Here is a 13,730-nt window from a genome sequence, read left to right on the forward strand (position 1 = left end):
AGCTCAACTGGAATTCCATCACCTCCACTAGTTTGTTCACAGTAATGCTTCCTTCAAGTGGCCTTAGCCCACTTGACTTCACATTCCAGGATGTCTGGCTCTAGGTGAGTGATTACCCCATCGTGATTATCTGGGTCATGAAGATCTTTTTTGCACAGTTCTTCTGTGTATTCTTGCCACCTCTTCTTAATATCTTCTGCTTCTATTAGGTCCATACCATTTCTGTCCTTTATTGAGCCCATCTTTGCATGAAAATTTCCCTTCATATCTCTAATCTTCTTGAATAAATCTCTAGTCTTTCCCATTCATGGATCTTATGATACTTTTAACACACTTTACCTAAGAAAAGATGGAAATACATACACTTTGAAAGACTGCCAGCTGGGCACTGAAAGAGTTAAATCTCACCTAACTGGCACACAGTGACACCATATAAAGGAAGTATTTTAGGTCAAATCCGCCTATAACTTTAAAAAGTTATTTTTCACCAAACCTTGATTCTTCGGATGCTGACAACAGCCTCTGACACCTTCTCGACAGCCATGGGGAAGTAGAGGGTGTTCGAAAACCGCAGAACCTCGAACAGCGTCACCACCACAAACACTTGGCTGGCTGTGATCAGGTTGTCAAGGAGCTCATTGGCGATGAAGGTAACGAAAATCATGATTTTGCTCACAGCGAAAAATGTTGCCAAATTCATTCCCCTAAGGTAGGAACTTCTCAGAATCTTGGAAATTTCCTTTCTAGAACAGAAAGTAGGAAATAAGATTTAAAAAAAGCATCAACATACAAGACATGAATTCAGTGCCCCGTGTGAGTGGCCCTTTTCTAGGGAGTAGACACAGATTAAAATAAACCATCTCTCACATCATGGAGACATTAGCATAGTCCACATCCAGGGGTCTGCCCCGACACCAGGACCACAGACTTCATCATCACTTCACTCTTTCAAGTAAGGGGAGGATTAAAGTCACACTTTTAAACATTTTGGGTCAATCAGACTAGGTTTGAACATTCATTCAACATTCATAATCACAAGTCCTGTGCTGGGCTCCTCACAGAAAGACACAGCCTGTCCCCTCAAGGGCTCATGAACCTGTGGGGGAAGAGAATTAGCAACCACAAAATTGGGAGATAATAGACACAGATGGTCAGCACAGATCCCATGGGAGCTCAGAGCAGAGGCATGTAACCCAGAGCAGTGGAGTCAGGGCAAGTCACACACACGTGGACCCTGAGAAGATGAGTTGGAGTCAGTCAGGCTTGGAGGAGGCCAGAGAAGAAGGAACATGGGAGTGTATTCCCAGCAGTGGCAGGGGAGATGGGGGAACAGAAATGTGCAGTCAGTGGTGACAAGGTACAGTCAGAGAAATGATCATAAGATACTTAAATAAAAGATGGAAAAATAGTCTACAAACATGAAACAAAACAAAAGGGACACTATTTTCATAGCTCCTTTTGAAATGAATAATAGTAATTCATGAATTAGTTAGTGGTAAAGAATCCACCTGCAATGCAGGAACACAGGTTCAATCCCTGGGTGGGGAAGATCCTCTGGAGAAAGCAATGGCAACCCCTCTAGTATTCCTGCCTGGGAAATTCCATGGATAGAGGAGCCTGGTGAGCTACAGTCCATGGGGTCACAAACAGTCGGATATGACTGACTAATCACAACAACGAAGAATAAAGAGAGACAGGAGGGAGGTTCAAAAGGGAAGGAATATTTGTATACCTATGGCTGATTCATGTTGAGGCTTGACAGAAAACAGCAAAATTCTGTAAGGCAATTATCCTTCAATAGAAAATAAATTAATTCAGAAAAAAGAATAGTGATTCATATAGTTTGGCTCAATATAGGTAAACCAATCTCTATAATCTCCCCATTTATGGGCCATCAACATAAATTACAATCTTAATTTGAATGTCATTGTCTCAAATACTATCTAAAGACATTGCTTATTGAGATTCGAGGTATTCAGAACTACTTAGAATTTCATTTCTATACAACTAAGACACATACGTATTTTCTCCTTTGAGAATATGGTAAATGGAAGAGCAGGTTAAATGACGTCTCCACCATTCTCCTTAACCTTCCTGTAACATGTGGATGATGCAGTGAATAGTAAGTATTGGTGAACTTAAATACTTCTTTGGTAAGACATCTAAAGCATCCAGTAGAATAGAAAATAAAGCATGAAAATATGGAGTGACATCTATATATATAAACTTACCTTCTCAGTCTGGTAATAAGGTCTATAAATGACTTTTCCCTAGCATTAATTTTTATTGTTCTGATCCCAGTTATGACTTCGCTCATGGTCCTGATCCTGTTGTCTGTGAGAGCTGCGGTCTTACTCCTGAGGAGACAGACGTGACAGATGAGCTTTAGTGACCACAGCCCGACTTTCCTTAGCAACAGCAGTAGTGGGCATGGGAGCAGGGGTGGTGGGTGGTGGCCAGGAAGCAAATGGTTCTCTACAGCCCTTTTGCATTTAGAACACAGGCAGATTCTACTCAAAGCACAAATGGAGAAGAAGGCTTCAATTAGGAAGTCAACCATTCAGCCCATTTCAAGAAGTAACTTGGAGAATGTGCAGCTTTGGCTAGGGAAGACCTGAAATGAGTCAGATACAAATCATCTATCTGCTCAACATGGTCACAGTCAGGTAGGGAAGGCAGAAAGACACCCAGGAAGACAATGTCTGTGCTGTAATAAAAAAAGGAGAGAAGTTCTGGGGAGCAGAAAAGATGGGACTGTTAATTCCACCAGGAAAGGAAAACAAGAAGAGCTTCAGAGAACTGGTAGCACTGGAACAGGGCCTCGAAGGATAAGGAACATCTCTCCACAGCAAAGACAGGAAAGGAAATTCCAAATAAAGATACCAAGCACAGACCTGCACACACACAACACACACAAGAACTCAATGAGCTTCAAATAGAACAACATCTCCATCACCTGACAACCACCCACCTCCAACTCTCTGGGACCTGCTTCAGGTCTAACTCATCACCAGAAGGCTCTTCACCACCAGCCACTTTTCTATCACATGTACTGCTGTGAATGCGGGGCTTCATGAAGACACAATGAAGATCAGCCTGGCCCTTGGGATGCTTATAACTTAATGGAAACATGAACATAAATACCTGAAAAGGCTCCAACACAAGCATAACAAAAATATATGAATATATGTGGTGAGAAATGGGCCTACAAGATTATCACTATTTAACAATATTTAAATCTATTTCTGCTTTACTGACTATGCCAAAGCCTTTGACTATGTGGATCACAATAAATTGTGGAAAATCCTTAAAGAGATGGGAATACCAGAGCACCTGACCTGCCTCTTGAGAAACCTATATGCAGGTCAGGAAGCAACAATTAGAACTGGACATGGAACAAGAGACTGGTTCCAAATAGGAAAAGGAGTACGGCAACACTGTATATTGTCACCCTGCTTATTTAACTTATATGCAGAGTACATCATGAAAAATGCTGGGTTGGAAGAAGCACAAGCTGGAATCAAGATTGCCGGGAGAAATATCAGTAATCTCAGATATGCAGATGACACCACCCTTATGGCAGAAAGTGAAAGTGAAAGTGAAGTCGCTCAGTCATGTCCAACTCTTTGTGACACCATGGGCAGTAGCCTGTACCAGACTCCTCCATCCACAGGATTTTCTAGGCAAGAGTACTGGAGTGGGTTGACATTTCCTTCTCCAGGGAATCTTCCCAACCCAGGGATCGAACCCAGGTCTCCTGCATTGTAGACAGACAGTTTACCATCTGAGCCACTGGGGAAGTCCTATGGCAGAAAGTGAAGGGGAACTAAAAAGCCTCTTGATGAAAGTGAAAGTGGAGAGTGAAAAAGTTAAAGCTCAACATTCAGAAAACGAAGATCATGGCATCTGGTCCCATCATTTCATGGGAAATAGATGGGGAAACCGTGGAAACAGTGTAAGACTTTATTTGGGGGGGGGGGGCTCTAAAATCACTGCAGATGGTGACTGCAGCCATGAAATTAAAAGATGCTTACTCTTTGAAAGGAAAGTTATGACCAACCTAGATAGCATATTCAAAAGCAGAGACATTACTTTGCCAACAAATGTCCGTCTAGTCAAGGCTATGGTTTTTCCAGTGGTCATGTATGGATGTACGAGTTGGACTGTGAAGAAAGCAGAGCACTGAAGAATTGATGCTTTTGAACTGTGGTGTTGGAGAAGACTCTTGAGAGTCCCTTGGACTGCAAGGAGATCCAACCAGTGCATTCTGAAGGAGATCAGCCCTGGGATTTCTTTGGAGGGAATGATGCTGAAGCTGAAACTCCAGTACTTTGGCCACCTCATGCGAAGGGTTGACTCATTGGAAAAGACTCTGATGCTGGGAGGGATTGGGGGCAGGAGGAGAAGGGGACGACAGAGGATGAGATGGCTGGATGGCATCACTGACTCAATGGATGTGGGTCGGAGTGAACTCCGGGAGTTGGTGATGGACAGGGAGGCCTGGTGTGCTGTGATTCATGGCGTCACAAAGAGTCGGACACAACTGAGTGACTGAACTGAACTGAACTGAACTGAACTGAAATACCATGGACATGGGCAAATTCTGCTGAAGGACACTACTTATTATGATACGGTGCCAAGAGGAGCCAGTGAATGCCTTCACTGTTCCTGTTTCAAACGGGCCTTCAGCATAAAGTTGGAGCCTCCACTGGCTAAGTCTGAAGGGTCTACAACCCACACAAAGAAGAGACTAGAGAAGGTGTTGGTCTTGTTTTTGAACAAAAGCATCAAGCAACTATGATGTTAATTACATATTATTGAATGTTTTTTATCTTTTTATTGAAAGATAATTGCTTTACAGAATTTTGTTGTTTTCTGTCAAACCTCAACCTGAATCAGCCATAGGTATACATATATCCCCTCCCTTTTGAACTTGCCTCTCATCTCCCTCCCCATTCCACCCTCTAGGTTGATCCAGAGCCCCTGTTTGAGTTTCTTAGCCATACAACAAATTCCTGTTGGCTATCTATTTTATATATGGTAATGTAAGTTTCCATGTTACCCTCTCCATACATCTCACCCTCTCCTCCCCTCTCCCCATGACCACGAGTGTATTCTCTATGTCTATTTCTCCACTGCTGCCCTGTAGGTACATTTTTCAGTACCATTTTTCTAGATTCCATATATATGCATTAGATATGATATTTATCTTTCTCTTTCTGACTTACTCCACTCTGTATAATAGGTTCTAGGTTCATCCACCTTATTAGAACTGACTCAAAGGTATTTCTTTTTATGGCTGAGTAATATTCCATTGTGTATATATACCACAGCTTCTTTATCCATTCATCTGTTAATGGACATCTAGGTTGCTTCCATGTTCTAGCTATTGTAAATAGTGCTGCAATAAACAATGGGATACATGTGTCTGTTTCGATTTTGGTTTCCTCAGCGTTTATGTCTAGGAGTGGGATGGCTGGGTCATAACACCATACACAAAGATAAACTCAAAATGGATTAAAGACCTAAATGTAAGATCAGAAACTATAAAAACTCTTAGAGGAAAACATAGGCCTAACATTCGATGACATAAATATAAGCAAGATCTTCTCTGACCCACCTCCTAGAGTAATGGAAATAAAAACAAAAGTAAGCAAGAGGGACCTGATTAAACTTAAAAACTTTTGCACAGCAAAGGAAACTATAGGCAAGGTGAAAAGACAACCCTCAAAATGGGAGAAATAATAGCAAATGAAACAACTGACAAAGGATTAATTTCCAAAATATACAAGCACTTCATAGAACTCAATACCAGAAAAACAAACAACCCAATCAAAACATGGGGAAAAGACCTAAACAGACATTTCTCCAAAGGAAACATACAGATGGCTAACAAACACGTGAAAAGATGCTCAACATTGCTCATTATTAGAGAAATGCAATTCAAAACTCAGAATGGCCCTCATCAAAAAGTCTATAAACAATAAATGCTGCAGAGGGTGTGGAGAAAGGGGAACACTCTTGCACTGTTGGTGGGAATGTAAATTGATACAGCCACTATGGAAGATAATATGGAGATTCCTTAAAAAGCTAGGAATAAAACCTACAGATTATCAATTTTTAAAACCAGTGTTTCTCTTACCGGAGTGATGAAAACAACATCCCAAAGCAGCTTTGCAAAAGCAGAAGAATAATGAGAACCACCATTCCAGCAAGACACGATATTCCTATTTCCATCCAGAGCAGGGTAGTCACTGTGATAGTCTGCAGTGGCCCCACACACAGATAGTGCAAGAACATTGTTACCTTAAGAGAGAAAGACAAAGCCTTCTTACAATGGTGTAAAAACCAATAAGGATACAGTATGGAAACAATATGCTCTGAAGGAACAAAAGGAACCTAAACAGAAATGATCTCAGTAGGTTTTAAACCTGCTAAAGCAGAAATCCAAGTGTCCACCCCAGATAATGCCTTTCAGGGGCAGCACAGGGCTGGCTTCAGGGATGTCCCAGGAGAATCAGACCAGCAGCACTGAAGATGTGGATCTTGTGCACAACACAGATGAGCTCAGGGCTTCCCCAAATGCTCTCTGTTCCAGAGTTTAGCCCCCATTTCCTCTGGGGAACCATGGCATCCCCGGAAAGCCTATATTATGGTACCTACCACTTTCTCCAGTAATTATTTGTGTATTAGCTCCCTGATAGGCTGTGGCTTCTATAGGGCAAAAACTAAGCTTTGCTCATCCCTGAAAGTGAGCAGAGGCCTCACTTCATGTTTGATGAATGAATACTTGAAAGAGAAGTATCTAGTGCAACACAGATCTGACCAACAGCTACAAGGCCCTGGGTAATGTGATCTATGCGAAAGGTCAGTGGAAAAAAGACTGTGGAGGGGACGGTAGAGAGGTGGTTGTGTCTTGCTGGGGACCACGGACTTGTCATTATTCTTCGCAGGTTCCCTATGCAGCAGGCACTTGAACAGGATGCAGGGGAAAGAACAATCCCTCCCACCAGGCCTTCAACATCCAGAGGAGGAGGAAGACAGTTCAGCAACAGCCACACCACATGCCAAGGAGGGCCAAGCCAGGAGGACCCCTAGGGACACTACCAAACCTGAGCAAGAACACTGCTGCCTATTTATTATTAGAAAAAGAAAACTCTAATTTACAGAACAATACATATAATTACATCAAAGTTGCACACAGAGAAATGAAAGTTGGATAAATACAACCTTTGTCTTACATCCTCAATGGAATCCTGGCTGACACCAAACCCTGGCACCTCTCATCCCAATAAGCTGAACCCAGTGAGAAGGATGGGAAATGGAAGAGGATCCCTCAGGGGCAGCTCACCTGGTCAAACCTGTTCACATCGTTGGACAGCAGGTTGACTATCTGGCCTGTGGTGGTCTTCCCCATGGCCGAGCTACTCAGGCGAAGGGCCTGAAATCAGAGAGGGAGACAGAGATCTGGATTCCTAAGGTGATACCAACTCATCTTAGAACATAACACAATGGAGCATGTGTTCCAGGGGTCTTGAATGGTGTCAGCAGGAGCAGGATGACCCCTGACAGCACGGCTCTAGGGACCCTTGTTCAGCCTCTAACTCCTGAGTGTGGCAGCAGCCCCTCCAGCAAGGACGGCAAAGGGACGAGCAGGAGGTAGAAGCAAAATCCCCGCCCTATTTCAGTGAACTTGGACCTGTTTGAAGGGTAAAGGGTGTAGGTTTACACTTAAGAGACAACTAAGTAATTTTGAGCCAAATTAGATGAGAGAAGAAAGGCAAATTTAAGGAAGGAAATTTGGAGACTTGGACTATAAATCTGGACTCAATCATTAATTCTGTGGGTGACAATATTTAAACACTTCAGGCTTAGTTGGTTCATTCTGAAATGAGCAAGTATAATATTCAAAACACTGTTCCTGTGAGGAAACTGTATTCTTAACGCCAGTCTGCTGACTTACAAAAACCACAACCCGTGTTACACAATCCCTTTATTTATTTAGTAAGAAAAATGCCCTAGAGATTTGAGGAAACTGAAGAAACACCAGGAGCTGCTTCAACAGACCACCAACTGGAGCCACTGATCCAAACACAATGTCATACTTTATAAAAATGCTTAGTTTACTCCTCAAGTTAAAGAAGAAAACCCATGATCAAGTGAGAATGTAAAATGATACAACCACAATGGAAGAGAATATGGAAGTTCCTCAAAAATTAAACATGAAATTATCATACAATACAGAAATTATACTACTAGTGATATACTCAAGAAAAGCTAAAAATGCAAACTTGAACAGACAATTTAACTCATATTCAGAGCATCTATGTTCACAATAGCTAAAAGGTGGAAACAACTGTCCATTGACAGGTGAGAGAATACACAGAATGTTGTATAGACCTATAATGTAATATTATTCTGTCTTAAAAAGGAATTAAATTCTGACACCTGCTATAACATGGATGAACGTTGCAGATATTGTGCTACAGGACATAAGCCACACACACACAAAATGACAAATGCTGTATAATTCCACTTAAGAGAGGTACCTACAATAGTCAAATTCACAGAGAGAAGAAGAACAGTGCTGGGTAAGGGGACAGGGGTTGGGGAGTTAGTGTTTAATAGGTGCAGAGGTTCAGTTTGGGAAAAACAAAAAGTTTCAGAGATGAATTATGGTGATGGCCACCAACAATGTGAATGTACCTAATGTCACTAAATGCTGCATTGAAAAGGAGTGAAAATAGGACACTTTATGCAGTGTATATTTCCCCAAAATAATAATAAAAAAAAAGATCCATGATCAAAAGCCAAAAGTAACTTTACCAAAGTTGTGACAATGTATTAATAAATAAATGGCAGGTCATTTGTATTTATGGAACCTCCCACAGGATCATTCAAATTTCAGCTGAAAAGGGCATGAAAACGCTGAATGGGCCATGTTAGGAGTGGCAGATGTGCAGCCTTAGAGATCCCCTGGAGACCTGCCCCAGCCTGGGATCCATGGTGTAGACAAACTACAGCTACGAGCTTAGCAGCCACTCCATTTCTAACACTCGACCTGGTTTCTTCCCAGGACCAGGGATCAGGAGGTGGGGCCCAAGATGAACCACAAACATTCAGAGGGGCCTTTCAGAGCTGCTTTGTCGCACCAGTTTTTGGGTCCTAGGGAATCAGTCCACCTGTAACCTGAAAAGGAATGTCTTGTTTCTACAACAGGAGGAGTCTAGATGCAAGGCTGTGCACAAGGAAATCTGTCTTTACCATATTTCTGGAATTTCAGATTATGTCTATGGTGTGATCCCCATAATTTCTGACTTCATATAGGAACCATCTTTTGGGTATAATTAAGGCAGCAAATGAACATCTCGGGAGACGGTTACATTCACATAAGCCAACGTGCCAGGTCAGATCACATTTCCAAAAGGCAAGATTTCAAAGTGTTAGAGGGAAGAGGAAGAAAAACAAGTGGACAATGGCTCACCTGTGCAGCAAAGAGTGAGCTTTGACTAAACCATCACCTCACACCTAACTTAAAGCTTTCACAATGCAGTTCTGGTAAAGTTTCATATTTATTATGAGAGTTATGGAGAAGGAAATGGCAACCCACTCTAGTATTCTTGCCTGGAGAAACCCATGGACAGAGGAGCCTGGCAGGCTATGGTCCGAGGGGTCACAAAGTGTCGGACACAACTGAGCGACTATCACTCACATGAGAGTTAAGCATGATCTTAAAAGACAAACATTTAGCCAATTGGTGGGAAAATCTTGATTATCCACCTCCTAAATGGTTAAAGATGCAACAGAATAACAAAGATGATGTTGAACGGCAATGAAGACCCTGACTGGAATGTGTGGGCACTGCTGAGATTTCCACATCACCCAGAAGGAAACCAACTCAGATGCTGCTGCCAAACAAGACAGTGAGGTCTCCAGGTTCACTCAGTCCCGGGATGTACAAGACTCTGCTCAAGGAAAGATGAGACGACATCTCACTTTCTGCTGACAGAAGTATTCCGAAGAAATGGAAGTTCTAGATAAGTAGCAACCAGGTAAAAGAAGCAATATTTTAAATTTAAGTTGTTTGGGTTTATCTTTCAATGAGGGCTATATTTATTAATAAAAATTTCATATGTTTAAGGTTACCACATGATGCTTTTATATAAATACACATTGGGAAATGATTACTATAGTAAAACCACTTAAAATATCCACTACCTAATATAGTTCTCCTATTTTACATATTGTGAGAACATTTAAGATCTACTCTCTTGGAAAATTTCAAGGCTACAATACAGTCAAATAAGGATTTTTTTTAAAGCAAACGGTCTGAGGCAAAGAGGTATCCAAGGTCAAATTTAAACAGAACCCTTCAGCTCTTGACACTTATATATCTGTGGCAATACCTTTGTAAAGATACCTGAAATCCTTATTCCTTTTATACTAGTTTAGACCAGGGTAAACTGTGAAATAATTTCCTGGCATTCCTCAGTACAAAATTGGTGAACACATTAAATCAGTTCTAATTAAAAGTGCTATGATGCATACTAAAGATAAAAGGAAATATTGTATTAAAGTAGCTTAAATGAAGAGCAACAAATTCTCTCTAGAATGAAACAGTGTAAAATTTCAAGTTTTATCTCAAAATCCCTACTATTTTCTTTAATATCATTAACAACAACCACATCCATAGAATATAGTGAGTCTATATTTGGCATGAATTCTCTTTATATTTTCTCTAATTAACATAACTATATTGAATATAATTAGAAGGGTCTTTTAAAATTATAATCATTCCCTTTCTCAAATACATTATCTGCTTCTAGATATAGTTTTATAGATCCAATCTCCTTAGTTCCCTTTTAAATAAATATCTGATGTAAATTAAGGTTTTAATGAACAACAAGAACAATTTTCTATAAACAGCACTATGGGATCTAAGCATGAAGACACTGAAAATCAGCTTGATACTTTTGATGCTTATTTTTAAATATTAATTTAATATTTTAAAAATATAATTTAATATTAATTTAATACTACAAATTTCGTGGGTATTATGCCACAGCCTATGGCTAAAAGTTAACAAGGGCAGCCCTCACGTGATCTCAAAAGAAATTTTTTCATTATTTATTGGTAAAGTTTACTTCAACAACAACACACTTGGCTTGATGCAAATAGCAAGCTTCTCTAGGAAGGTGTAAACAATCCCAATTATGTAATTTTTAGTTTACAGAGAACCTTCCCTAAATGTCCCTGATGCTCCAAGGGAGGTACACACGTGGTACCGAGCGACACTCACCTTGCGGTAGATCATATGGCACACGGCTACTCTCAGCCTCATCCCCACACGCTGCATGTGGTAGAAGCACAAGTGGTGCAGAACGGCCCACAGGAGCATACAGGCGCTCAGCCCTGCCGCGTAGCCGTAGGCTTTGTGCAAAGCGGCAGAATCAGTGGGATCGTAGTTTTCAACATAACTAATCATTTTCCCCAAAAATATAGGTTGGACTACTCTGGTGCCTTCCTAAAAGAAAAGAAAAGCCTTAATTAGAAATGTCAGTTTTTCTTAATACAAGATTTACTTTTAGCATTAGCAGGTTAAAAATACATTTTGACAAAATGCTACATTCATGGCTAATTTAAAAGAAAAATATGCAGATCCACTATCTCCTATAAGACAAGCAGGCAACAGTTTAACCTTATGGCAAAATTTTACATTCAAAGATAGTAAAGCCTTAGTCCCTTATGCCTAATACACTGTGGATACTCAGTGTAAATATCACAACCAGTGCTTTAGAAGTCATTTGGCACAATACAAGTGAGCCTTAAGATGAATAAAGAAAAAGGTGGCAGAAGAAGAAGAAGAAATCTGCTTCCATATGAATTAGACTGCTGGCAGCCTACCCCTGTCCCCTGTCCTCTCAATGTCCCAGCCCAAAAGAAAGTCAACCTGGTTCACATATGGGAGACATGGTTTCATCACCTTCTTCAGGAATCTTGATGAACCGATACCCTGGCACAAACACCCACCCCTTTCCATCCCAAACTCCACATGTCTGTAGATCAAGAGAAAGGAAACCAGCTTCAGTTGGAACACCACAAAGAAATCAGGCTTGGCAGCTCTGCAGGCTCTCAGCTCCTGAGAGCACTGCCTCACTATGTCTCTACCCTCTAGAAGTCAGAATGTTCCTTGGAGTAAAAAATTAAACATGGTGGAGACCAAGCTAAAAAATGATGTCTTCCGTGGTTCTCCATCCACCATCCACTGCAGTTGGTGGTTTGGAAGAAATGTTCCCAGTCCTCCCTTCCCCAAGGCTAAACCAATTGACACAAGGTGCACTGAGGCTTCTACCCTGAATAAGACTTAGGGAAGCAAGTTTATTCTCAAAGAAAAAGGCCAAGAAACAGCAACACCTACCTACCCTGCCAAACAGCCACTTTACCCCACAACTTACTTCCTCTCTCTAGTCACCCCTTGAAGGTCTCCTTTTCCCCAGGTTCCCTTCCTTCACCACCAAGGAAAACCACTCAATGAATGAAAATCATGCACCTAAAGTAAACATCTCCACCCTCAACATCATTTCCTACACAGACTTCATAAAAGACAAAATGTTAAAAGTTTGAAAGTCTTTCAGGAACAGGGCTTTTTCTTTTTGGCAATCCCACCTTACTAACACAGACAGGATAAGCAACTGACAAGTTTGCTTTCACAGCTCTCTTCTATCTGTCTGAAGCTGAGGAAGCCACATACAAGAGGAAGGGAAGGAGAATCCATAACACCAAACAACAAAAAATCTAAGCATTTTCTTAGCCAACTAGTGCCTCATCAGGATATTTATCAAAAGGTGTCCCCATGCCTCATATGGGTGTCTCATTAAACCTCAGCATTCTCGTCTTGTTCTACACACATGCACACACGCATGCACACACACACACCTTCACAGGCTACACCAACTGCCTCTCCTTCCATGAAGTCAGGGAAATTTTCATCTACTATACAGAATAAAGAGAACACTACTTAGCTGAAGAAGTATAAGTAAGATGATCAGACCGCAGTAACACGATCAGTTCTGATACATTTCCACCGTGACCTGTCATCCATCCCAAGAGGCACAGAGACCTCTTGGAAGAGACCCCCATGGAGCAGATTGTCAAACACACTGTTTATAGAGTTTCCTGAGATGGAAATGTGGAGGCCACACAGAGAAGCAAAAATGTCAAACTGTACACATGGGCAGTCCCAGCCCAGGTGTCGCCAAGGGCAGTGCAGTGCTGCAGCCACAAACCACCAGAAGCCCAGCAGGAATATCTGCCATCCCCAAATTTCCTGAAATTTATGATTCTTTTTGGAAATCACCGTTGCCTTTTACTCAGCTCTCCATTTGAGCCTAACATCCTTGTAATTACAGCAGAAATAAGAGTAACATCACTCACCAAAGAGAATATGGTTAAGTGCAACAAATCCAGCAAAAAAAAGTAAATAAAGGCAGATCACTACCACCTAAACATATCTGGTTTTTTCTTTGCTGAGAAACAATATTTAATAACCCAGTTGTGGGACTTCCCTGGTGGCCCGGTGGCTAAGATTCCACACTCCCAGTGCAACGGACCTGGGTTAGATCCCTGGTCGGGGAACTAGATCCCACATGTGGTAACTAAATCCCAGCACAGACAAATAAATAAATATTAAAAAAAAAAAACAGTTTATCAAAAAGCCTCATTAAGGTATA

At 41.2% G+C, this 13,730-nt stretch overlaps 1 protein-coding gene across 3 annotated transcripts in view; it reads right to left on the reverse strand.

Moving 5' to 3' along the window:
- LOC123464828 (ATP-binding cassette sub-family C member 4-like) overlaps positions 1 to 13,730 on the reverse strand; it is a 293,559-nt gene that overhangs the window by 256,867 nt on the left and 22,962 nt on the right. For all 3 annotated transcript variants that reach the window (XM_045162458.1, XM_045162459.1, XM_045162460.1), the window contains exons 4-9: positions 11,300 to 11,524; positions 7,352 to 7,441; positions 6,143 to 6,306; positions 2,972 to 3,118; positions 2,232 to 2,357; positions 494 to 743 (exon numbers count right to left, since the gene is read on the reverse strand). In XM_045162458.1, coding sequence (XP_045018393.1) covers positions 494 to 743; positions 2,232 to 2,357; positions 2,972 to 3,118; positions 6,143 to 6,306; positions 7,352 to 7,441; positions 11,300 to 11,524 — 1,002 coding nt within the window. The remainder of the gene's footprint in view (positions 1 to 493; positions 744 to 2,231; positions 2,358 to 2,971; positions 3,119 to 6,142; positions 6,307 to 7,351; positions 7,442 to 11,299; positions 11,525 to 13,730) is intronic.

This window comes from Bubalus bubalis, chromosome 13 (genome assembly GCF_019923935.1).
Source record: "Bubalus bubalis isolate 160015118507 breed Murrah chromosome 13, NDDB_SH_1, whole genome shotgun sequence".
In the NCBI taxonomy this organism is placed as follows: domain Eukaryota; kingdom Metazoa; phylum Chordata; class Mammalia; order Artiodactyla; family Bovidae; genus Bubalus; species Bubalus bubalis.